The sequence below is a fragment of the Chamaea fasciata genome, unplaced genomic scaffold (genome assembly GCF_029207755.1).
Source record: "Chamaea fasciata isolate MVZ Bird 193981 ecotype frontalis unplaced genomic scaffold, bChaFas1.0.hap1 SCAF_7, whole genome shotgun sequence".
Classification (NCBI taxonomy): domain Eukaryota; kingdom Metazoa; phylum Chordata; class Aves; order Passeriformes; family Sylviidae; genus Chamaea; species Chamaea fasciata.
In genome coordinates, this window is record NW_027094092.1 from 24,114,670 (window position 1) to 24,138,908 (window position 24,239).

Here is a 24,239-nt window from a genome sequence, read left to right on the forward strand (position 1 = left end):
TCTGTTCAGCACCTTTCTGTTTATACTAGGCTGAAAATTACTGTTTTTAGCAGCTTCAAGACTGAAAACTGGTGAAATAAATTTAGAGTATAGGTGTAGGTGGTTTGGTAGAGAATGTAATTACATAGTCCACTTTCAATCCTCTTCTTTTTCATCAGTTTCCTAAATGGAACAGTAGGTAGAAGCTCATACTCAGCCACAGCGGAAAGCAGTTCCCAAGAGAGGTGTCTTTGAGACCAGAAGAATTAAAGATGAGGTTCAGTGAATGCTTTAAATCAGCAATGCTGTAAGAAGGGCAGTCCTGTCTGCTTCCCTCCCATGACTTTTTGTGCTGCTGCAAGCATCTATGCAGCCATGGGGTGTACTGGCTTGGGAAATTGTTCTGGCGAAAGAATGACCCAGGCAGCAGTCAGTAAGTTCTCACAACAGTTCCCTGATGCAGCTTTTTTCTACACAGGTGTTGGAAACAAAGGGTAGGATTTGTCAAAGTATTCAGTTATAGCCTTAGTTTGATTTACAAGGTTGGACTTTCAGAAATATGCACAAAGCATCCTTGATACTGTTACTTGTTAAACTAATAAGGAATCTAGACTAAGAACTGCCTTCATAAACTTCTTTGTACTTGTAGCTGAACATACTAAGGCCTCTTCTGGGCTAGGTATAGTCTGATGGTTAGAAGATCATTTCTGAACTGTAGAAATCGACAGTGTTCTACATTGTTGATTTCTACAGGTGTTGTAACTTCAAACATGAGACGGGGGGGTTCCATCTTCTAGTGTGCAAACTTTCCATATTGCAAACGTGGGCTTTATTTCTATTTTTTAAATATCTGTATACTCTTGAGTTTGAAAATACCAGAACCTGAAATTTCCCTATCCCAAAAATAGTGTATGCAGGTTCAGCTGCAAACCTCCTGAAAAACTGGAGTGCTTTTAGGTTAGGCTGGTAGAATGGACATCACTCCAGCTATGTCTTAACGAGATGCCACTGAACTGTTGGTGTAGATGGCGCTTAGAGGCCTTGAAATCTCGTACTTCAAAGTCTTCATATTCGAGGTACAAAGGGGAAAACACTTGGATGAGGTCACCCAGCAACTTACGAGCAGGGATTAAAATAAAGCTATTGTTTTGTGGATTGCTGCTCACTAGTCTGCTGAACAGTTACTTCCCTGATATGCATGTGCAATTAAATGGAGGACTGGCTGGAGAAGTCTCTGCCCTTTCTCACTGACTTTATCCAAGATGAGTGTAGAAATCAGCTGTCAGAAATGAATGTCTGTATCTGCAGGGAGGAGTTTTTCACTCATCTCCTGTTTATTGGAGATGAGGAGAGCGGGAACTGGGTGCTCCACGACAGAAGGGGAAATGAATTAAGGTGTACTGTTTCTAATGAGAATGCTGCTGGAGTTTGTCAGTGTCATGATTTGAGATTTGTTTAAACTGTGCTGTCCTTTGCAAAGGATGCTGTTATACTTAACAAAGGGAGGGGTTTGATAAAGTGCAATTGCTACAATTTCTTGGCTGAAGGCTTCAGGAGGTGAGTAAATTTAATTTCCTGGCCTCGCTGCAGTGCTTATCTCCGTTTTGGAGCAAGTTATACATTAATCAGGGTATTAACATTTCATAAACTTTTGGAGGAAGCTAAATGCCTTGAGTGACTTCTGCGTGTACTGTCCATTGTCCAACATTAAGTTTAAATCTTACTTTATTCTGTTCAGCCTTAGTACTTTAATGACTATTCATTTCTTTCTTTGCAGCCTCTGTGAATGTGCTTGTCCAAAACTGCAAAATTTACAATGATGCTAGCTGTGATATCTCTGCCGATGGGCAGCTGCTGGCAGCCTTCATTCCCAGCAGTCAGAGAGGCTTCCCTGATGAAGGAATACTGGCTGTATATTCTCTGGCACCCCACAACTTGGGCGAGATGCTTTACACAAAGCGATTTGGTAAGCATACGGCAAGAAGTCAGGTTGGGTGGGGGTGTGAGAACCTCAGAACTTCAGCCTTCAGTAAGGAATGCAAGAGCCTGAACATCAGTAATTGTAGCAACAGGAAACATTGGAGTGGCCATCTAGCCAGCCACAGATGCAGTACTGCTGGGGAGAGGCTTATGATACAGTCTGGTAAAGTAAGGTGCTGGCATGGGGGAGCTGCAAAAGAATAGTTTTTATTCCTTAAAGGACTTCATTGTCTTAGAGACAGAGCACCTGCAGCAAGGAAATGTCTTCCAGAATTTGTAACTTGTGCAGGTCTCCTTATTCTCTACCCCTTATAAGAATGAGATTAGTATGGCATACATTATGGCAATGCTGGAAGGGAGTGAAAAAGCTGTGAGGATGAAACATGGGGCAGGATGTCAACCCATGAGAGAAATAACCCTTTTTCTCTTTGTAGGACCTAATGCCATTTCTGTGAGCCTGTCTCCAATGGGCAGATATGTTATGGTGGGACTGGCTTCCCGACGTATCCTGTTGCACCCCACTACAGAGCACATGGTTGCTCAAGTTTTCAGGCTGCAACAGCCCCATGGTGGAGAAACCTCTATGAGGGTGAGTATATGTGTATTCTGTTTCTGTGTGTTTGGCTCCAGCCTAGTAGATGGTTGCTGGGTTTATGATAACAGAGGTAGCGTGCTCCAGACCCACTGAATAATAAACATGTGAAGGAATTTATTGCAGAGGTATGCAAATGTGGCAGGAGAATGTAAATACAACAGAACTGTGGAACATTTCTCTTGTTTCAGATATGATGACAGACAAATAGAGTCCATGTTGTGGAATACATTCCTAGGGCTAGACATCATTCAGAGTACCTAGTAGGTGTTTTGTATTTTATCAGGTGATATGCATCTTGCTTGTGGTACTACAGTTGGCTTTGCTGAGGCAGCATATCAGCTGAGGCTTCAGGATCATTTTCTAGCATTCCTAAAAGCAGCTATCCTCTAGGACAGCAGCCACCACCAGTTTCAGGAAGGGTAGGAGTCAAGCTTCATATTGTACCTGCAAACTGAAGTTCACCATGCTTTTCCCAAACAGGCTTTGCTGGCTTTTCATTAGTTCGTTCCTAATGTCTGTGTAAGCATATTTTGGCAATGGAATGATCTTTATGGTCTTCTGCATTGTGGGACAGCTGAATCATGAGCTGAACCACTCTGACTCATTTAGTACCTGAGGAAAAACCTTCATCTTTTCACTAACTGGCAGAGTTGAGAACATGTGTCTTGCTTTCTTACTGAGTCAAGTACAAGAGCTCTTCAGTGATAGCTCTAGGTAGTAAAAGCCATGTCCAGTTCATAATGCACAAAGACAGGTAAGGAGTCAGAAATAAGTAATTTTAATTTCTAAAGCTGAAATTTGGGTTGGGTTCAAGTTCTGGACCATGTATTCAGGTGACTTGTTAAAGGACATGAAAAATGAATCTTCAAACTTTTCACTTTGAAAGATAACTTTACTGTAGTGCAACTCATTCCATGAGAAATCTTTTTTTCCTGTCTTTTTTTTTCTTCTAAAATATTTTTCTTTTTTTGTTTTTGTTTAAAGCCTCTCTAATTATTATTGCTTTTGGCCGTACACTATTTTCCCAATGCACAAGGGTTGCAGTGAGGCGTTTGTCTAGTGACCTGACACTGGGGAGGGACTTGTTACTGGGAGAAATACTTTGATTCACCTTTGGATTCTGTAGTTGCTCTTCAGACAGTTCGTGATTCAGAGAGAGCCACTTTATCAGCTGATCTAAAACTCTTGTTGATTGTCATAATCTGTTCCATATTATAAGGCAAGGGAAGATAAATGATGAAGGTGTTCTTTGGTGCACCAGTCAGCACTTTTTCAGACCTGAAAAAGCTTTACAGGTGGAGTTATTGAAAGCTGTGTGGATATAAGATCAAAAAGTACATGGATTCAGCATCCTCTTAAAGCCTTTTAAAAATCTGGTTTGCCCTGGTACTGTTTCTTTTAAAGCTATTTTAAGATCCTCGTGAGATGCGTTTGTTTTTTCTGCCAGAAACTGGAGTAGCCCTTCCCACAGTCTATTTACCATATCATAAGTTAAGACAGAGAAGTCCTATTAGCAAAAATCACGTCTTCCTCTCATCTGTCCTTTACATTTGCTCTGAACTCCAGTTGCTATGGCTTCTAGCCCTTACTTTTGGAGACATTTTTCTGTAGCCAGCTAGATCAGCAAGCTGACTGTCTAAATGTTTCATTTATATTTCTTCATCTCCGTGTCTTCAAATGCTTGTACCCCTGCTCTTAGTCACCATTTAGTGAAGTAATGCTTTGTATTCTTTAATCTTCTCTTGTAATTTAATCTTCCCAGCTTTCATTTTTTTTTTCTCTCTCTTGAATTCTCTCCAAAAAACTCTTTTTTTTTTTTTTTTTTCTTTTTTCCCCCCTCGTTCTGGAATGTGTTTAAATGTACATAATGTGATAAGCACAGTTTTACCAGAAGCCCACAGAGGATTGGATTTTTTTCTATTTCTTTTGGACAACAGCCTTTACTTATGCAGTCGGAAACCATTGAGGTGGGGGGTTCAGGTTTCAGGGGGGGTTGCTGTTTTGGTGCATTGAAAATTTTGTACAATTTTTTCCCACTCTTGCTTTTCAGACTTGCTCCACATCACTGCACTTCTGTCTTTCTCATCTGCTGTAGTTCTGGATTTTTTTTTCTCCAGATGGATTGCATGTATCCTAAAGGTTGCTTTTTTCATCTTTCTTGCACATGTATTTATAGCTTCCAAAAACCTTTCCCCCACGTTTTAAAATCCATCCAGTCTAGCAGGATTTGCTAACTATATTGCTGTTTTCCCCTTTTCCAAATCATGCTTTAAGATGTTAAAAATGTCTTGTTTCTGGCTGCTTTGGACTTGGAGCTTTATGCGTGTGTGACAAGGTCACAGCTAGATCAGTTTGAATTAATTTGGTTAAAGAACCTTCCTGTTGAATGATGTTGAGTATTGTTTCAACATTTTGCTATGCTGCTGGTTGTCTTTGTGCAGTCTACAGGACCAAGCTTAGAAAGCACACAGCTGTTAATTAAATTAATTAATTAAATACTACTCCTCCGTCTAGTTGTAAAAATTAGTTCATCCATCACAGGTATTTCTTCTGCCTTGAGTTTTGCTGTAAGACTGCTTCATAAGTTTGTAATACTTTCCAAGACGTGCAAAATGAAAATAGAGTTTTAAGTAGGAAACTTTATCATATTCCTAGCACTCTGTCCTTATAGTGGCTGACATTCACGTACAGTTGAGTAAAAATCTGTTTATAGCTTGGCCAGCAGGCAGTACAAAAAGGTTTAGGAAACCTGGTGAACCTGTATTCTTTAATATCTAATTTAATATGCACCTTAGAGAGAATCAGAAAGCATTTTTGTTGCCTCTCTGCCAACAGCTTGTAATACAAAGCACTTGTTACTCAAACTCTTAATTAAAAATGAGTCAGAGCCATGTTTGAAGCAATATTTTGTGGATATTTTAATTATACCCTACTCCAAAACTCCCGAAAGAAATGCTACATTACATTCTTTGAGAATTCTTATAAGTTGTTTGACAGTTCTTCCTGCCTTCCTGCCTGCCTGCCTCCCTCATGGATTTACAGTCAATGACCTGGAAGAGTAGGGCTTGGCAACATGGCCTCTAAGCCACTGCTGACCAATGCAATTCAGTGATTATTTCTGATGCAAATTAACCCTTCTTCCACATCCCTAACTAGCAGGCAGTGGAATGCAGATTTCTATTTCTTGGAGAGTGTCTTCCATCTTGTATCTGATGCAGTTAATTAATTTTGTTACATGAAACTTTAATACATTTAATTGTACTAGAAATCCACTGGCCGTTGATGTCATTTTCTAGGAACTACAGCACTTTTGGATTGTTCTAAGGAGCACCTTGGTTTTACAAGTGTACACTGTCAGTATACATCCTGCTGCTAGTTTTTCAGAGAGATTAGGCAGAGTTCACAACAGGTCAGAGCTGTCATGATTTGACAGTTACAGATTTCGTTCAGAAATGAAGTCATGAATTGTCATCAGATGTGGTAGTTGTGAGCTATAGGTTCATGCTTTTCTTGCTCACTCCCTTCAGATTGGTCTGATTAGCATTTCACATGGAAACCTGGCTTTGCTGAAGAACGGTTTTTAAACTTCAGTCTGAAAAACAGAAGCTCTCTAGTCACGTCGACTTAACAGGAGGAGTGTGCATGAACATCAAGTGGTTTGTTGCTTGTGTTCTTGGGGGATTTTTTTTTTGCACATCTCTGAAGTGTATCTGTAGCTGGAGAGTACAGGGAAGGAATTGCTTTTAGCAGAAATACAGCTTGGGGGTGGTACAGAAAGCAGTGGTGCTGGGAATTGTCTGCAATTTGAGTTTCAGAGATAGAAAGCTTGGAGACAGGACTCCAAATGTGGAGTAAGAATGGGTTTTGTAGCCTGTTTTGAAAACATAGGTGGAATTTGTCTCTAAATAAAGCATGTTTTCAAGCAGTTCAGTTTAGTGTGATTTTTGAATTCCTCATGCTTCCAAGCATATTTGGATGTTAAAGGACTTAGAAGAATATGAAATTAGAATCTTGTTTGGAGCTGCGGGTCATTAGAAACATGGGAAGAGTAATGATCATATTGCCCTGGATCTGATAGCAGTGGGTACTAGTGAGAAAGGCAGCCCAAAGGTAGTTTTATTTCTAGCATTCACAAATGCTGATGCCCTTGCAATGTTTAATGTTTTTCATTCTACCCAGAGAAAGATGACTTGGAAATATCAGCAAAACATGATTACTGGAATCCAAATTAAAATAAAACCTTGAAACTAGCTTTTAAGTTGAGGATATAAGAAGTGAGGTAGGTGATGGAAAAATTTGATTGACATGAAGATGAAGAACAAATCGTACAATTTGTGGGGATAGAGCGACTTAACCAATCCCCATCTCAAATGCTGCTCTTGCTTTGAATGTGGAAAAAATCAGGCTGTGGAGATCCAGAATTAGTTCTTGACAAGACTGCTGCTATTTGGGAAACATTCCTATTAAGTGGTCAGTCAATAGCCTGGATGGAAGAGAGTATGTGTACGTTTCCGTTGTAAACAGATGGAGAATTCCAAATACCACAGGAAGAAGGGCCCGAAACAGAAAGACTTGTAGAGTTTTAGCACAAAGCCAAGGTTTTTTTTGTTCCAGCATATTAACTTTTAATGAGTACAATGCACAGAATATGTGAAAATACGCAGTTTTCCTAATTGCTGTTGCATTCTGAGCTTCCTGCAAGTGCCAGTAGAATGTATTCAGTGTGGTCTGCAAAGGTCACTCACTGACTCTCTGGGTGAGCTGTGCAAACTCCTGCAGCCATAATGACCAAGCTTTAAGCCTGAAAGCAAATTCCCTGCACATCTGCTTCACTGGGGCACAAGTTAGTTTTATCAGAATCCTTCATAATGCGAAAATAAAATTGGTTAGGAGAATATGAGGCGATGGCTTACTGCAACACAGTACCTCCAGTGAAAGTGTTAATGTGAAGTAGCGTATTTCTGAGAACAAGAAAAGTGGATAAGAAAGCACCATCCTCTTGCTGTGTTGTTGAAGAATGTGTCAGTGTGGTCCCTTGGGTCTTCTTTTAAGAAAGCTTTGACGTCTTCAGGTCAACGGGGTGATCATCTGACAACTCCAAGTAGAACTGCAAATAATATGACCAATTACTGCCCAAAGAAATTTTTCACTCTTGGCAGAAGTCAAACCACATAGATGTTTTTTAGGCTTTCAAAAGGCCATGCAAAGTCACAGACTTGTAGGCATTTGTTGATACTAGGAAGAGAACATGGAAACAGAACCCTTTTTTGACTGAAACAGGAAATCCCTCTTTTTAATAGAGTGGAGCATAATTGTCTGGTTGAGACTGAATAGTTTATATCTTCTGTGTATTGGCAGGTTCTGTCAGGTATCTTTAGGAAAACAGATTATTACCAAAACCTGTGTTGGTAAACAATGCTTATATAGGCTGCTGTAAAAAAGAGCTGTATTCAACATCACTGGAAAATGCAGCACAACCTTGGTGGTGCTGGTGACATGAAGATTTGCACAGACGTGCACATTTGAGTATGGATATGCAGAAATAGTATGTTGTAAGAGTTAGTTATATTGCTGTCTTGAGCAATTCAGCTGTGTCTGCTTGACATCTGCAAAGACAGAACTTGAAGGAAACAAAAAACTCATTAGAACCCTTCATAAAATACCGTGTTAATATCTCATGTGATAGTTAAACATGGGACAATGTCCGTTTTAGCAAACTGGTGCGAAGTAAAGGCAAATGACATCTCTTCAGGATGTTTTTACTTCACGGGATGTGAACCTGAGAGCCAAGACATTTTGTTTAATATGAGGTCCAGTATTTGGAGAGCAGAGCTTTTGCACTTCAGATAAGGCCTTGAGCCTGTTTGCCCCACAGGAGCTACTGTTAGCTTTGATGCAGTTTGATACATAGTTTTAATTAGATTTAAGAAATTATGGCAAACATGGTTCCACATCTGAGCTTATTTATGTGTAGTCATCTTGCCCGAGTCATTTAGGGGGAAGGGAGCCAAAGTGAATTATTACCAATTTGTATTGAACTGGTCATGGGCTGAGAAGAAATTGCTGTTTGTTATTTCATAGAAACTTTTTTCAATACTTCTTCTTACCATCTTCCTTGAATTAAATTTGAACCAGATCTTTCTTCCAGTATTTATTCCTTCCTGACATGTAGGCATCTGGATGACAGCCTCTTTTCACCTAGATAAGGATGCATGTAGCTCTGTCATCAACACATTGTTGACATTTGATCTTGTATGCCATTCTACTGAGGCTCAGCAGACGGAGAACAGAGTGGAATGGCAGCTGTGCGCAAATCCTTTGCTCTTGTCGTTGGGTTTTTAACACATTGTAGATGTTGCTGTTACAGTCTCAGCATGACATTTAATGAGGAATTCACAGATGCTGGGTTTGGTTTGCAGTCTGAGTTATGGGCAAAAATGAAAAAGGTTGTCGTTCCTATTGCCGGAGAAATGACCATATCTCTATTAAATTGATGCAGCATTGAGAGCCATTGGTGATTTTTGCAAGAGAGAGTAGCAGTGGGATGCAGTCCTGCTTGCACAGTTCGCTTTGCTCATGCATCTGCACTGAATATACATACACGTGTATCTATCTTCTGTTACTCCAATCCCTTTGGCATTCCTATTTCTCTCCTTTCATCTTTTCCAACTATGTGCATGTGCAAAAGAAAGGATAATTGTTTTGTTTAACAATTTCTTGCTTACTCAACCATAGGTTTCAGATCTAGGTTTGGACCAGTCCCCTAAGGGGGTTTTTGAAGCTATCACCCTGGTTTTACAGCCTTTGAAAGACAGGTAGTAAAATAATGAGCCACTTGACTGCAAGTGTGTTGTTTTCCTGAGTGAGAGCTTTGTTACCTAAGATGATCCATTTCTTCATAAGACCTTCCCACAGGTTATTTTTAAATGTAGTAGTTGCATGGCAGGCTTGTGAAATAAAGTACCAGCTGATAATGCAAAGAACTCACCTAAAGAAGGAAAGGATTAGGTGTGCTTTATGAGACTTCTCTGAATTTGAAATATCAGCAATAAATTATGTGATCAACCAGGATCAGGAAGAACAAACAATGTTACATTGTCAGAAAGTTTCTCAATCCATCCAGCAGGAGTTTCTGGTGCTGATCTGTTTCAGGAATTGGATCAACTATCCACGGTTGAGGTTTCAGTTGCTGCTGAAAATTAAGAGTTCTCATTTAATTTGCTGTGGCTCAGAAAGCAAAGCTAGGATTTTCTGCATGGACAACAGGTGCAGTAAAAGGCAGAAAGAGGTTTGTTATATAGGTAAAGACTGAAGAAAAATTTTATATATAATCCTATTGCATCTGAGGAAGATAAATGGAGTTGAAAGAAATTTTATTTGTGCTGAGCCCTGGACGATAAAATCCATTTGAGGATAGCACTGACAAATCCAAAGGCATAAGTGCATTATTTTTCACTTCTTCCATTTTAACAGAGAAGATCTATTGGGAAGATGTGTGTGTTGTTGGCAGGAATCAGCTATGGAGGAAGGGTTGAGCAGCATAGATCAACCTACCTAACAGGGAAAGACTGGGAGCAAGAAAGCAAATCTTTTCCCCTATCTCATCATGGAAAATGGGTGCCATTTCCTTTGTATCTTCATATAGGTACAGACACTCCTTCCAAACAAAGGGGAGACTCGCTATGTTTCAAAATGCTGGTATACATTGTCTTATGAATAAATGTATTGAGCAATCAGTCAGTTATCCCAAGGAGTATTTGTTTTGCTTTGCTCTGCTTTAGACAAGCTAGACTTGAATTTTGCTGTAGAGAGGTTTCTGAAGTTTATCATACTGAATTTCATCATATTTTGTGAAATTCATTAATAGGCAGCAAAGTAAAAAATGTAATCTAAGCAAAAATATTGTGCTATTTATTAAGGAGATCAGGTTAGAATGTCTTTTTCTTATTATATTTCTGGGCCTTCAAGAAATATGAACTAATTGCATAATAAAAGTCAGTGATGCAGGCTTACTGGCAAAGGACACGTGGTGTATTCAGTAGTGTGGTAGATGCTTTATAGAAGCAGTGTCAGAGGTAAGCTAGTTAACATGTTTGCATTACAAAAATACCAGGTAAGATATTTCAGGGGTAACACACTATTGGGAGGAGGAAAAAAAAAAAAAAAAGAATTGATTGGAATGCTCTCTTGACAAGGTTCTTGGAATCAAAAAAAATGAAATCAAACTTGCTCTGCTTGTGCCTTCATGCTGTCACTGCATCTTGTCTGCTGCTCTGGCAAATACAACTGGAGTTCATTTTTTTCTGCATTTGTTTTAATGCTCTTTGAGTAGTTTCAGACTATATGTTGGCCTTGCTTGGAGATGTACTTTCGGTGAACCTAATACAGCGTTGTGGATTGGCTGTGATTTTAGGGCTGCATCTGTGACGTATTTCACATACCTCAGAATGCTAAGTGAGGTATGAGGCACCTATGGTGACCAGAGCCTCTGGTATAGCTGCAGTTGTATTGGCGAAGCTCTGGAGCCTCTACAGTCACTGTGGTAGTAGTATAACCTCTTACCCATATGAAGAGCACTTTGTTTACCAATACAAACTTTGCATCTGTGGAGGTGAGAGGTACAATTATTGGCTGCCATTACAGTTATACTCATCCAGCAGAGATAAATGATCATTTCTGAAGCTCTTCCTTGGCAACCCAGGTCAGAGTAGCTGCAAAACTGTATTTTACCAGTCCTCAAAGATGTTTCTACAGCGTTTAACACATCACATATTTCTTTCCCTGTGTGTTTTCATTGTCTGTCAGCCTTTGGTGACAGTGTTAATTCAGTTGAAAATTAATAATTATGTTTTAGGCTGATGACTTACAAACTCACCTTATCTGCTTCAGGGCAGGCAGGATCTCCCCATGTAAAAGAGACAACAGCTGCACCCCTCTCCAAGTAGTCTTTATCAAGGCTCATCTAATAGCCAGCTTACTGCTTAGGCTAAGCAAAGGTAATGGCTTGAAATTTATTGGCATCTCGAAAGCAGATGCATCTAGTCAAGAGCAGAAGTGTCTCTATTGAATTAAAAAGATAAAAAACAAGAGTTCCTGCTGAGTTTTCCTGCCTGCTTGTGCCAAAACTTTCTCTCCTCCAGCTTCAAAACATGTTTGTTCTTCCTTGAGTGCCAGGGAGAAGAAAGGTCTCACTCTGGCAAACAAGTAGTATTCAGCATTCCCCTGCTTTTCACTGCTCTCCTTAGAGGTGGGAATGCCTTGAGCAAAGAGGTGGCTGTGCAGATGATGCGATGCCTCCGCCTCGGCCAGGCGCAGCGCCGCTTGGATCAGGCGAGTGGTGCAGCACCGTGGCCAACTGGCAACAGGAGCACAGACTTGGGGCAGCCTGCTCCTGCTTTGATGACTGACAGGATCCTGGCAATTGCTCTGTCCAGCTTTTTAGTGTTGCCACATCCCAGAAGTGGGAGGGGAAAGGGTGGAATTTGAAGGGTGTTATTAAAAAGCAGCAGCTTCCCTAGTACAGAATGGGAGGGGAAGACAGAAGGACTAGCTCAATAACGAGGACATAGCAGAGACTTTTAGCAAAAAGTTTTCTTACCCCTCCAGGGCAGGTATAAATTAACTGTCTAGCTCTGTGCTTATGTACTGTGCCCTAGGCCTGTCAGCTTGACATTGAGGAAGAGATCATTGAGAAAGATTCCTCGAGGCTGTTGATTGTCATGCAGCCTCTCCTGGCATTCTGCTGTAAGTAAATACCTAAGTTCATGGCTGTGACAGGTGAAACAGTACAGATGTGACAGCAGTGACAAGTTAGAGGGGAAGCAGCAGCAGTGGGCTTGAGGTGGCCTTTGCACTCCAAATGCAGCTTGTTTGTTGAATAATTTGAGGACCTATTTTTTCCTTATCTTCATGCCGTATAGCCCTGCTTTCTTTGAGCCATCTTTTCCTATGTCTGTGAATCGATGAAAGGAGCTTTTGAGAGTTCAGTGTATGATGTACATGCCCACTCCTGTTGAGTGAGGATGGAAAAGGCATACCAAAGAGATGAGTAGTTGCTTCTAGTACAGTTTTCAGAAATAGAAAAGTACAGACAAAAATTGCTCAACCAAATCTTTCCCCACACTTCATGATTACAGGGATGTAAAATGGAAGCAACCAACTTGTTTCTTCAGTGAGTAGCTTTCCCTTGGTAGGAGATGCCTTTTGTGTGGAAGTTTAGCTACCTAGACAGTTCTGGTTTTTCTAGAGGAAGACTTTTACCTTCCTGACATCCCCTGAATGCAAGGAGGGATGGATTCCTTGAAATGATAGAAGACTGCTGGAATCCCTGGTAAAGTGTGGAGAGATCACCAGAGACAGAGTTTTCTACAGACATAACTATGGGTCAACTATTCTGTGTAATTCAAAGGGAAGGAGTAGGACTTATCATGTATACTGAAATGATATTTATATGTCATTGTTGTTGCAAAAAGAAAACAGCTTGCTATACTTGTGTTACCTGTTAGGGTTTAAGCTTTCATAGGTATGTTCTGAAGCTCATGCTCATCAGACTTCACAGTTAGTAGTTAAAGAAACATACCATTCAGAACTCTGTTTCAGAAGAGCATCTGGACATAAAGGCAGCTGCCCACTTTGTAAAATGCTGAATTTCCACATCTAATGGCGTGGCTGTGTGTAATTGAATTGGTAGTATAGTGATGCTAAGAGCGAGGTTGACATTGATTATGGTGAAGAGCCTGGAAGCTTTCTGTGACTCCTCACGGTGATTATGGGCTGATAACATGTGGTGCAATATGATATCTCCTAACCAAACGTGCCACGCTATTAAAAATAAGCTCTCTGGAAACTCTGATAGAGTATGTCGGGCACTTTAAAGATCAGTCGCTGCACTTTTACAATGGTGTTTCTAAACTGATTCCTGAACCCTTGACCATCAACATGGCTGTTACACATGGCCTGCCATTAATCTGTGGACCAGCCCTAATGAAAAGAAACTCTTGAATTACCAATTTTATGTATTTGTATTGTTAATTTTAGGAGTTTGAGGGTTGGCAGCAATCACTTGACCTAGAAGCTGGAGAGTTGTATTTATGTAGGATTCCTGTAGTAACCTGAGTATTTTTCCTAGAAGTTCAGAAGTACAGATCCTGAACAATCCGCAACGAAGAGGTGTGGTCAGTCTGTGGTATGTTTTCAGGCTGGCTACTTTGGTTGAAATATCACAGTATCTTTTTATGAGATTTAGCAATCAAAACAAGACAAAAGAAAAAAAAATCCAAAAGGAATTAGCTGTGATCTATGGCAAACAATGCTTCCTGGCAGAGTTCTGACCTTCTTTGAAGAGAAGGACCTGCTGATGTTGAAGGAACTTGATTTTTTTTTCCACTTTGTGTATAGAGTAGGGGGTCTTGCTAATGGATGCAATTGCAACAGACAGTCTGTATGACTGCATCAGATTGATTAGCTGGGTCCTGGTTACTGCTGCGAGTGGTGATTATGCCAGTACAGCTGCTTTCTCTTTTTATGTACTAATTACCACACGCATGGATGTCATCACCCTTAACACTGCATGGAGTTGTCCCATTAGCGTGGGAGTGGGAAGCAGCAGGGGAGGGGAGCTCTTCAGCATGACAAGCTGTTTAGAATTGAATGGAGTGGAATGATGAAGCAACTATTCTGATGCAGAATTTTAAAGCTATCTTGTCTTTGAGATTCAGCCCTCAGCCAGCACTTGTACATTGTCAAAACCAGACTCATGTCCTTGGAGGAGCATTTTCCATGGGGGGCTATTTACTGCAAAGCAGTAAAAGCAGTAAAGCTCAGCTGTAGCCAGCAAGTCTCCCGCCTTGGTGTGGCTGGTTATGGAGCGCGTGGGACAACAGCTGTGCAAGCTGACCTGCCAGCTGGGAGAGCTTGCTGCTAGCCCAGGAAGGTGGTGGCTTCCTGAAATGTGACAAAGCCATTCTCAGTAGAAGAGAAACTGTTTGTTTCTGACTTGCCAAAGAAGGATATAATGGAAGACCCTTGCAGTCTTGAGAGATTCAGTAGGATTATTTTATGAATTTATGCTCCTGGTTCTGGCAGACCCCTCCCTTTCCCCTCCTTCCTCCTCCTCCTCCTTCAAATCCAGTCTTCCCATCTGAGAGTGCACCCTAATCTCCATGGTAACAGGTGTTAACCATTGTACATCTGATTCCCCCTCCTGGCTTCTATTTCTCCCCTTGCCCTTCCCTCCGTGCTGCCCCAGCAAGCAAGGCAGGGCAGGGCAATGGGACCGACATGACAGAGATGGGTAAGGCCTGGCTAAACCCCTGAAGACCTGTCCCTTCTGCCTGACTGCTGGGCTTCTCTGAATACACTAACTGCCGAGTGATAGCCGAGGCAGAGAGTGTCCAGCTTCTGCCACACAGAGAAACCCGTTTTTCTCATCTAATGCGACCTCCTCAGAGGAGCAGTTAAATTTGTTACTGGTGGTGGGAAATAATGTAGCTACGTTGTTTTGCTCTGACTTATTTGTGTACATATAGGATGGTCAGGATGAAGGTTCTGGGTGCTAGCTATTGGAGGGCACATAGTTAAGTAATCCCTGACTCATGCATCTCAAGTCAAATTGTCAAACAGGCAAGATATGTAGTGAGCAACAGTAAAATGGCCCCAGTTTGTTATGATAGCTGATAAGTCCCATCCTAATGGCTTCTAATTATTTACTTCAAGTCACTTCAGCAGTGCAGTAGTGGTTCATGGGCATTTCCATCAACATTTATCCTGTTGTTCCAGCATACCATCATTCCCTTCCCTGCTTACTGGTTCACCAGCATCCCCTTTTTTGTGGAGTCTGGAGGAAATGTTTTGTGATGGTTGGATGCTTGCCCACTAGAAAATCTAATGAAAACCTATCTTTCACCTTGGATTTATCCAATTGAAAATCCAGATTCAAAGTCTATGTTACTTGCATTGATGACAGTTTACTTGCAAAATTTCTGCAGAAATTCTCCTAATGATTTGTTCTTGTAAATGCAGTCTTCGGTCCTACCCTTCCAAAGTCCTGATACTTTAAAGGTCCAGTGTACTGAAGCATCTTGTCCCTGTCTATTCTAGGTAGCCAAAGTGACTCATTACTGCTTTTTCTATTTCCCATGCCTTTGTTTTTATGATTTCCATGTGTCCTATTTTTGGGTTAAATGGATTGTGTTCAGTATACCCAGTTCTGGTTGTTGGATGCTTCACAGCTGTCTGCCAGTCAGCCTGTTAAAGATTTAAGGGCACATGTATGTGCATTTCTAGCAGCTGCTTACTCTCACTGCTGATTTTAGTGGTTTCTTGCAACATCCTGTAAAGTGACATGTCTCTATGGCCATCTGTGCTGCTGCAGGGAAATTTGTTTGAGCCTCCTTGGCTCTCCTGCCTTGTATTGTCCTGTCAAGTAATCTCCTGTTATTGTTCCAGAGAGTTTTCAATGTTCTGTACCCGATGCCTGCCGACCAGAGAAGACACGTCAGCATAAACTCTGCTCGCTGGCTGCCGGAGCCGGGCCTGGGATTGGCATATGGCACCAACAAAGGGGACCTGGTGATTTGCCGACCAGAGTAAGTGCTTGCTTTACATGGAGACACTACATGGAGATAGAATTCTTTAGCCATTCTGTTCTCAGGGTAGTGGGAATAGCATGTCTTTTCTTGTGCTTGAGGGATCCGTAAACCCCAATTCCTAATACTTCTTTTGGACTGCCACAGTGTTTACCTGAGTCTCTTGCAATCAGTATTTGTTTTGCTGATGGTAAACTTCAAAGAGTGTTTGAAGTGCATCTCATTAGCTCATGTTATTTCTCATGTCTTACCAGGATTTCTGAATCCTTTATTTCTTATATGACTAGTGCAGTGTCTTTCAGCCTCTCTGGATTTACAGACTTCTAAAGGTGTACAGTGACAGGAAGTTTGAGTTAGTAATATGCGTGCTTTCCTCAGCTTTCAAGGACCTCTTGAAGACTACCAACCAGGTTGAAAGTTGCTGACCTAGAATTATCAAATACTTTTTACAGTATTGAAGCAAGAGATTCTGTGAGCTGCAAAGATTTTTGTCATGATTATGAGCAAGCTAGTGAATTATTTTGGTATCCTAATTTAAAGCTCAGTGGTGTAAGGTGTACATTTCAGTTCTCTTTAATTTGTATAGAGCTGTGAAAGGTGTAGCTGCCACTTTGTAGCCTTAGAATTCAACACAAGCTGATTTAGTTGTGGTCTGACACAGATGATAACAGTGACGCATTACTTTCAGTGTTCTTGGGGAGTGTCTTCATCATACTTTGTTGAAACCCTTCTCTTCCTTGTGTTGTCCAAGTGTTCTTTTGGAACCACATTTCTTTTATGCTGCAGGGACACTTCAGGGGTTTCTCTGCTTCAGTTATTTCCTGGTACTAAACTACCTTGGTACTCTTTTGGGTTGTGCTTCACATGTTGAAGTTCCTTGGAGCTTAAAAGCTGGCAGCTAGAAACTTGCAGCACTGCTGGTGATCGTACCACATGCAGGTGGACTCCATCTGTTGTGCCATGACATTAGGCATGTGGTGCTTGAGGAGAGTTATATTGTCAGTTTAGAGCCACCAGCTTAAATCAGAATAAATACATACAGTCATAACAGTGACTAAATCAACACAGCCTTCTGGTGAAGTCTGTGGTTGGAATTCACATTGGACCAGTTTTGGTAGTACAGAATAGCAGTGCTTTTCAAACAGCCCTCTTGTTCTCTTGAGCATTATCTTTCGTCAAGGTCTTATTTATACATGAAGTTCTACAAGATACTGTTACGGAATAAGCTATAATCACTCTCAAGATAAGTGGCTTTCTTTAAGAGCAGTTGCTGTATTTTCTAAGCAGAAGAACTATTCAAGAATAATGGCTCTTTTCTCGAACTTGAGAATTATTCTAAAATATTTTCAGTATAGAAAAATGATTAGGATTTAGTCTACTGATTATGGTTCATGAGATGAACTTGGATGAGAACCCAGGGAAATGAAGTCTCCCTGAGGGTAGATTCTTTGATTGAATGCTGCAGAGTCAAGCTTGATCTGGCTGTGCTGGCTTCACACACCCCACATTACATTTCCACTCCAGTACCCCAAAGCTGAGTGGCATGTCTCTTCTCAGCACCTCACTAATTAAAGAGTCAATATGAGCACTTTCATGATATGTTATGGAAGCACAGTCAGCCCTTCTGCAACACCTGTGAAAAACCTGCTTAGCTCACCATGTTCATTATACACAATTCCAACAAAAATTGGTGGTTTGTACGTGAACATGAAACAAGGTGGCTGTATAGGTGGGAGATTCATTGGAGGGGTTGACAAAAATGCTTCAGCAGGTTTCCTGCTGGTGGGTTGGAGTGATTGATGCTTCTGGTGATAATTGTAAACATCACATGGACTGGTGAGTTCTTTCTGGAGCAGGACACCTGCTGTGTTCTGTTCTCAACTGCACTGTTTTATAGACCAACAACAGTCAAGAGTGACTTGTAAACCTCAGCATGAAGGTGTGGATACTCACTGAGCTGTATAATTTGCATTGAGGCACTAACATCAGAACACAAAGGTGAGTGAGGCTCTGTCAGAGTAGAAGTGGCTTGCAGCTGTGGTGTCTGTTCCAGATCTACTTGACAGATCCTTAGAGAAAGGAAAAATCCTGACATGGGGATGCCATCTCAGTAGTTTTTGGCTTAATAAACTTGCTTTGAGATTGGTATGTGTATTGACTTTAACTTGAGAAGTGAGGGAGAAAAATGAAAAATATTTGTGTGGTTTCCATAAACAGTAATACAGTGGAAGACAAATACTAAATGTAGGATTCAGCAATTACTAGAGTATTATTGTATGGAGGATAGTCTAGCAAACTGCAGGAAAGCACTGTACCGCTGAAACCCCTCCACTGTTCTAATTTGGCAAAGAAAACTGTGGTCAGTAGCAAACAACAGAGATTATTATAATTCCCTGGGTCTTAATTCCCATATACAATGGAGGCATTTAAAACCAAGTAGTACAGAAATCATATAAACAGATTGAAATAGCAGCTGTTCCTCAAAGAGAGGATTTAAATTAGTAGACTGGAAGTACAAGCTGACCAAAAATAAAGAAAAAAAAAGCCATAACTTGAAGCTCCATGGACTTGTGATGGGATGCTATGCAAGTAGTCCTCCCAGTGTTCAAAAAAACCGCTAGTTAAAAATGGAAATGGCAAGGTCCTATTATGTTGGCAGTCCCTAATTGTAATCTCAGTACACAGATTTATAGAGAATATTTTGAAGGTAAGTAAAATAAAAACCATGGAAAATGGGATTGAATGCATTGTGATTTGACTAAAGTGGAGTGCAGGAGGTTGTGTACCTGTCTTTAAAAATTTTATGTTTTTATTTCTAATTAAAGGGTCAGCCAAGGATTTGCTCCAAGTCTAGCATATCTGGGGTTTAGTAAGGCAGTTCGTGTACTGGAACTACAATAAATCTGGTTAATTTCTAAAGAATTAGAGCAGGATCGGGTAAAGAATTGGTGAAGTCCTGGCTAAAGGAAAGAATACAGCATTGTTGACATCAGGACTCTATCAAAAGAGAGGTCATTGGACTTCTCTAAAGAAACTGTTCTGGAACAGGTTGATTAATACTATTTGCACTAATGGCTGGTAAGAGTGCACTGTATAAATTTGCCGAGGATGTGACATTAGCTTTGTCATTGCAGAGAAAAATCAAAGTATTGCAAAGGAATTGGATTGCTGTAAAAGTGACTGGAGCTATAGAAATGAGAACTTAACAGTACAAAGTGCACTTAGTGACTAATTACACTGAGTTCAGTAGATAAAATGATGGAGGAGGAGAAAGACCTGAGGTTTTTGGTTGATTATAGGTGATTAAGCCATCAGTACATGAGGCTGTAAGAAAAAAATTAGTTCTAGGATGAGATACAAGACGCTTAACAGCAGAGATAGCAAAACATTAATATGGGTGTAGAGGAAGCTAGATATATAAACTGGAATAGTTTAAAATTTGTCTTTTAGCTGGCACAGTAGCTTAGAGCACTTGATAGTGGGATCAGGGAAACATTTTATCTAAGAAAATCTGCAGTGTGGAGTCTTTATCAGGACTTTATCAGTTTGCATCATGGAATGAAATCCTCGGTGTCTGTCTTATATGGTAGAAACACATATCTACTGAATGCACACACCTCTTCTGAGTTAAAAAGGAATTTGATTCTTAATGTTTATAACCTTTCCTGTCCTGTCACATCCCAACAAGACCTTTCCCCTTCAGCAACATGCCTGGTGGGGCATTTCAAACATGAACTGTCTAGCGAAACATAAACAGGTGAGACCAAAAGTGATGAGGAGCAGACTGCATGCTGCTCTTTGCTGTCTTTGCTTGTGGAGGACCACCATGGGACAAAGGCAGGGGATCCAAATATCAACTGTTTGTTGTTTCATCTTGAGTGTCCTCTCCCCTGTGCTTGGGAGCAGGCTCTGGAAGGGCTCAGTGCTCACGTGCTTTTGCAAATACTATTCCAGAAACCTCACTGTTCTGAGAAAACTTCAAGCTCTTGAAGCACCTTGTCTAAGGCTCGCTTTTTAATGCAGGCATCCACAAGAGAGGAAGGATTTCTTCAGCAGTCAGAGCCTCTGGTAATGGAATTCATATACTCCTGAAGATGCATCTGCTTCAGAGGCAGCATTCCTTAGATTTCTCTCATTGGGAAGTAGGTGTGGAGAGTCTCAAACTGATTCAGTGCTATTCAGTGTGCATATTTTAATTCTTTGGGGTGAGATCTGCCTTTACCATGAAATTATTCCAGGAAAATTATCTTTATGGTAAATTCCTATGCTTTGCAAGCGATCACTGCATTTATGTCTGTGCCAATCTTTTTTTTTTTTTTTTTCTCTGAGGATGTCTCCCATCTACTGATGGGGACAATGTGTCTACATCTAGTTATCAGCATTGGTAAAGAGATGGTAATCTATGCAGCTGCCTGGCACATCATGTCTTGCCGCTGGCTGGCTCCATTCCTCAGGCTCTGCAGCCTCCAGCCATGATGCCCCCAGCAGCATGAGCTACATCCTTTGCCTCTTAAGAATAGCTTCTGGAGGATGGCGTAAACAAGGAGACAGAAGGAGGAGCTGTCTTCCTTCGTGTGTAACCAAGGGATGTTAGCAACCCTGCATAGGGAGTGTTCTCACAACTCTTAACTGGGGTTGTTGGAGATGCTATTTATGTCTGAGTCCTCCCTGCAAATGGCCTTTTGAAAGGCAGCATCTGCACTGGGTCTTTAGCAAGGAAATGAATGCCTGTGTTGGACTTCTGCTGCCTGTTAGCCACAAGATACATTGAATTGTCTAAATGAGGATAAAAGATTCTTTTGATTGATAAAAAGACTGAAAAGGAGGAAAGATGGCCAATTTTGCACTATAGATGCATCCTACAAGCGTACATTTGGATTTTTTTATTCATGCATTTAAGAAAAAAGCTAATTATTTCCTAATTCTGCAAGGAAGCCTAGGTAACCTCTGTGCCAAGAGGCTTGGTCATTGCAGTTGCAGAAGCAGAGTGCTAATGTGGAGGCTTAAAAGAATATTTCCATTCTGATACCGTTTTTTATTATTTTTCCCTTTTTGTATGTGAATGGGATATCCAGGATGACTAACAGCCTGAAGTGAAAGTTGCCCTCATAAAATTCCACTTAAGATGTCTATGATTCCTAAACATAAATTTTGAAAGCTGCTTTAAATCTTCAGTTATTAGCAAGTTCATTTCCCCCACCCAATTCTTCAAGATATGCTGTAGCACTGACTACTTAGTGACATTTATTTCCCACCTTAAGAAAGGGAACTTTGTACAGAGCTCTATGTTAAGTAATCGTAGCCTGGTATTTACCAGTTTGTGTACTGCATCACTGGCCATCTGCAGGTCCTAACTAGTTCTCAGTTTCAGTAGCACTCTTGTAAGAGCACAGCCATGTGCTGTAAAAACAGTTACCAAATGCTTCACTTCCATCTATTTGGATCACACCTGCCACCTTTTCTTCCTGTACTTTTTTCTAATTCTGTCTTCAAAAGCAGTTAAATTTCATGCAAGCAATTATTTTACTAACTGCCTACTGCATGTGGCTCACTCTTTCATTGTTTCAACATATCTTCTTTTTTCTATTTGTTATATTACTCTCTTTAAGGATAAAAGTTACACTCAGAAGACAATAATAGTCAGTTTTAAGTAAGACTTTCTTTTTGAAGAATGCTGCTAAGTTGACTTTTTTGCCCTTTTGTCATTTCCTCTTTTTTTTTCGATAATGTATTAAAAAACAGGTGCAAATGACTCAAAAAAGTTAACTTAAAAAAAAAATTCTAAATGAGTGCTGCTAGCTGCGATGTCTGGCATATTTCTTACTCCCTAATTGCACAAGTACCCTTGGATATTTTGTAAGTGGAGACTTCAGAGAAGAGAGTTCAATATCTTGTCCACTTTGAAACATCATTGATTTTTGTCGTTAGCCTCACAAACGAGTAGACCTTTTTTCATTCTAATACCATTTTCCTCATGTTTATTTTTAGAATGTCTTTTCCCTCTCTTGCAGCACGAGTTCTCCAGCTGTCTTATAACCTTTCTTTTTTCCACAGATCTATACTAGACCTTCCTTGTTCACTTGTTTACTTCCTTGGCTTTTCAATAAGATTTTCTTTAATTTTCTGATCCTTAATCCATATTATTTGTGGAATTTTATTTGGTGTCCCTTATGCCTGTTTTTTTCCAGCAGGGCTCTGCTAATGAATCGAGCTAGCAAATAAAACAACCAATTCTTTTTTTCATTTTCTTTCCCTATTTTAAATCCTTCTGCAAATGGTCTTAACTTAATGTCTACAAACTGTGAGTAATTAGAGTAATAATTGCAATTTGGGGTTCTTGATGATATTTTTTTCTTTTTTTCCTTTTTTTTTTTTTTTTTTTTTTTTTTTTTTGAGGTAGTTTCCCCTATATGCTGAACAGAATACTTTTTAGTTGGATTATTTCAAAGCTGCCGAAGATTAAAAGTATAAAACTTTGCTTGCCCTGTGGATCTCATTGAGATTTGACCTAATCAAGATCTTGGTTCTTGAGCTTGGCAGCTTTGTGTGTGCACATTCTGATGTTCTATTAAAAATAAGCACTTGCTATGCTTGCTAATTTAAAACATTATTTTGATGTTGCTTTCTCCTGTTCTAGATGCATTTTCCTGGTTTAGTGTGCTGGTGTAATATCTACAAAACAAGCCTACTTCATCAGTGCCGGTTTCTGCTAAAACAGTAGTGAAAGTTCAAATATGACTAAAGAGTGACTTTGGCTCTGAGCAGTTGTAGCAGTTTAAGATGTTTTAAGGCCTTAGAAGGCGTAAGCAATTTGCACTCCTCCTTGTTTTAGCCTAAATTGTCTAAGCCACTTGAAGAGCTGATAGATTATAAACAGCCTAAGATATTCTGACGGTTCAAAGCTTATTTGGGGTATAGTCTGCCTGTAATCACTTTAAGCAGTTAACAAGCCTTTAGGTTTTGAGAGGACTTAAGCAAGTTATCCATCTTTAGAGCCGCGTGTATGATAATATCAGGCTGAATTGTGCTTGTTTGAAGACCTGGAATCTGAAGTTCTGGAATGTGTTATTTACCTTCCAGAGGTATCCCTACATGGTGCTTGGTGTGGTTGGAGCCAGATACAGAGGAGACATACTATGGTGTACCGGCAAGATTTAGTGAGAAGAAAATCAGTGAAAATTCAGGAAATTCTTATTTGGTCCATTTCTGCCTTGTTTATTCCAGGCTATTTGGCCTGGATGCTGTGCTCTTTTTCTCGTAAACATGATACAAACTACAACTTCCTATGTCACGCTGTATGTAAACACAGTGTGTTTACATGACAGTAATGTAAAAAATTGATGAGAAAATCTATTTTAAAAGCTGTTTTGGTGTTTTGGCAGAAGAATGAGGGCTGTCTGAGAGAGACTTTCCTTGTCCTAATTCTCAACACAGGTTTTTCTGTGCAACCTTGCATTCCTTAAGGGCAGCACTTTCAACCTCAGTATTTGTACTTGAGTCCCAAGATAATCGAATAACCACACTTTCATACTAAACTCTTTTCTTTCTGCTCTGTCATTGTCCTAGTGCTTAATTTCCATTTGTTACTCCCATTGAATGTGTTAGAAGACTGATTCTTAATTGAAAACTTCTCCTATGGAATATAAGACAAATTCCTCTTAATGCTTTCTGGTGGTGTGTCATCCTTTTCAAATTATTATATGAGTCTTCTTATCTTCTACATGCAAACTGTAGGTAGGTTGCAAATGCTGACTCCTGGAAGGCACTTAGTTTTTAGCTACAGTGGTCCTGTGGATCCGAAGAAACTATTCTGTTTGCATTCTTCGTATTGTATTAATCTGTTTTCTTTCACTCCCTCTTCTTTCTCTCTGAAGTATCTACCAGCTTAGCTCACTGATGACTCTCTTCTGTAGCTGAAATACCAAACTTTTGCTCAAGGACGATGGCCGTTAGGGGTGTGCCTTCTGTCTAAATCTTATCCACTGGCCACAGCATCATGAACTGGCTCCAGCCTTAGGTGTGCACTGGTAGGCAGAGCAAACTTGTATGTGTTTACATTGTTGAGACAGAAGAGCTGCTGAATTAGCTACTGGTGCCAC

The 24,239-nt window shown here is 40.3% G+C and overlaps 1 protein-coding gene across 3 annotated transcripts in view; it reads left to right on the top strand.

The window, feature by feature from the left end:
* Positions 1 to 24,239, top strand: part of AMBRA1 (autophagy and beclin 1 regulator 1) — a 126,173-nt gene that overhangs the window by 84,087 nt on the left and 17,847 nt on the right. For all 3 annotated transcript variants that reach the window (XM_066188001.1, XM_066188003.1, XM_066188002.1), the window contains 3 exons: positions 1,757 to 1,945; positions 2,394 to 2,548; positions 16,001 to 16,140. In XM_066188001.1, the coding sequence (XP_066044098.1) occupies positions 1,757 to 1,945; positions 2,394 to 2,548; positions 16,001 to 16,140 (484 nt within the window). The remainder of the gene's footprint in view (positions 1 to 1,756; positions 1,946 to 2,393; positions 2,549 to 16,000; positions 16,141 to 24,239) is intronic.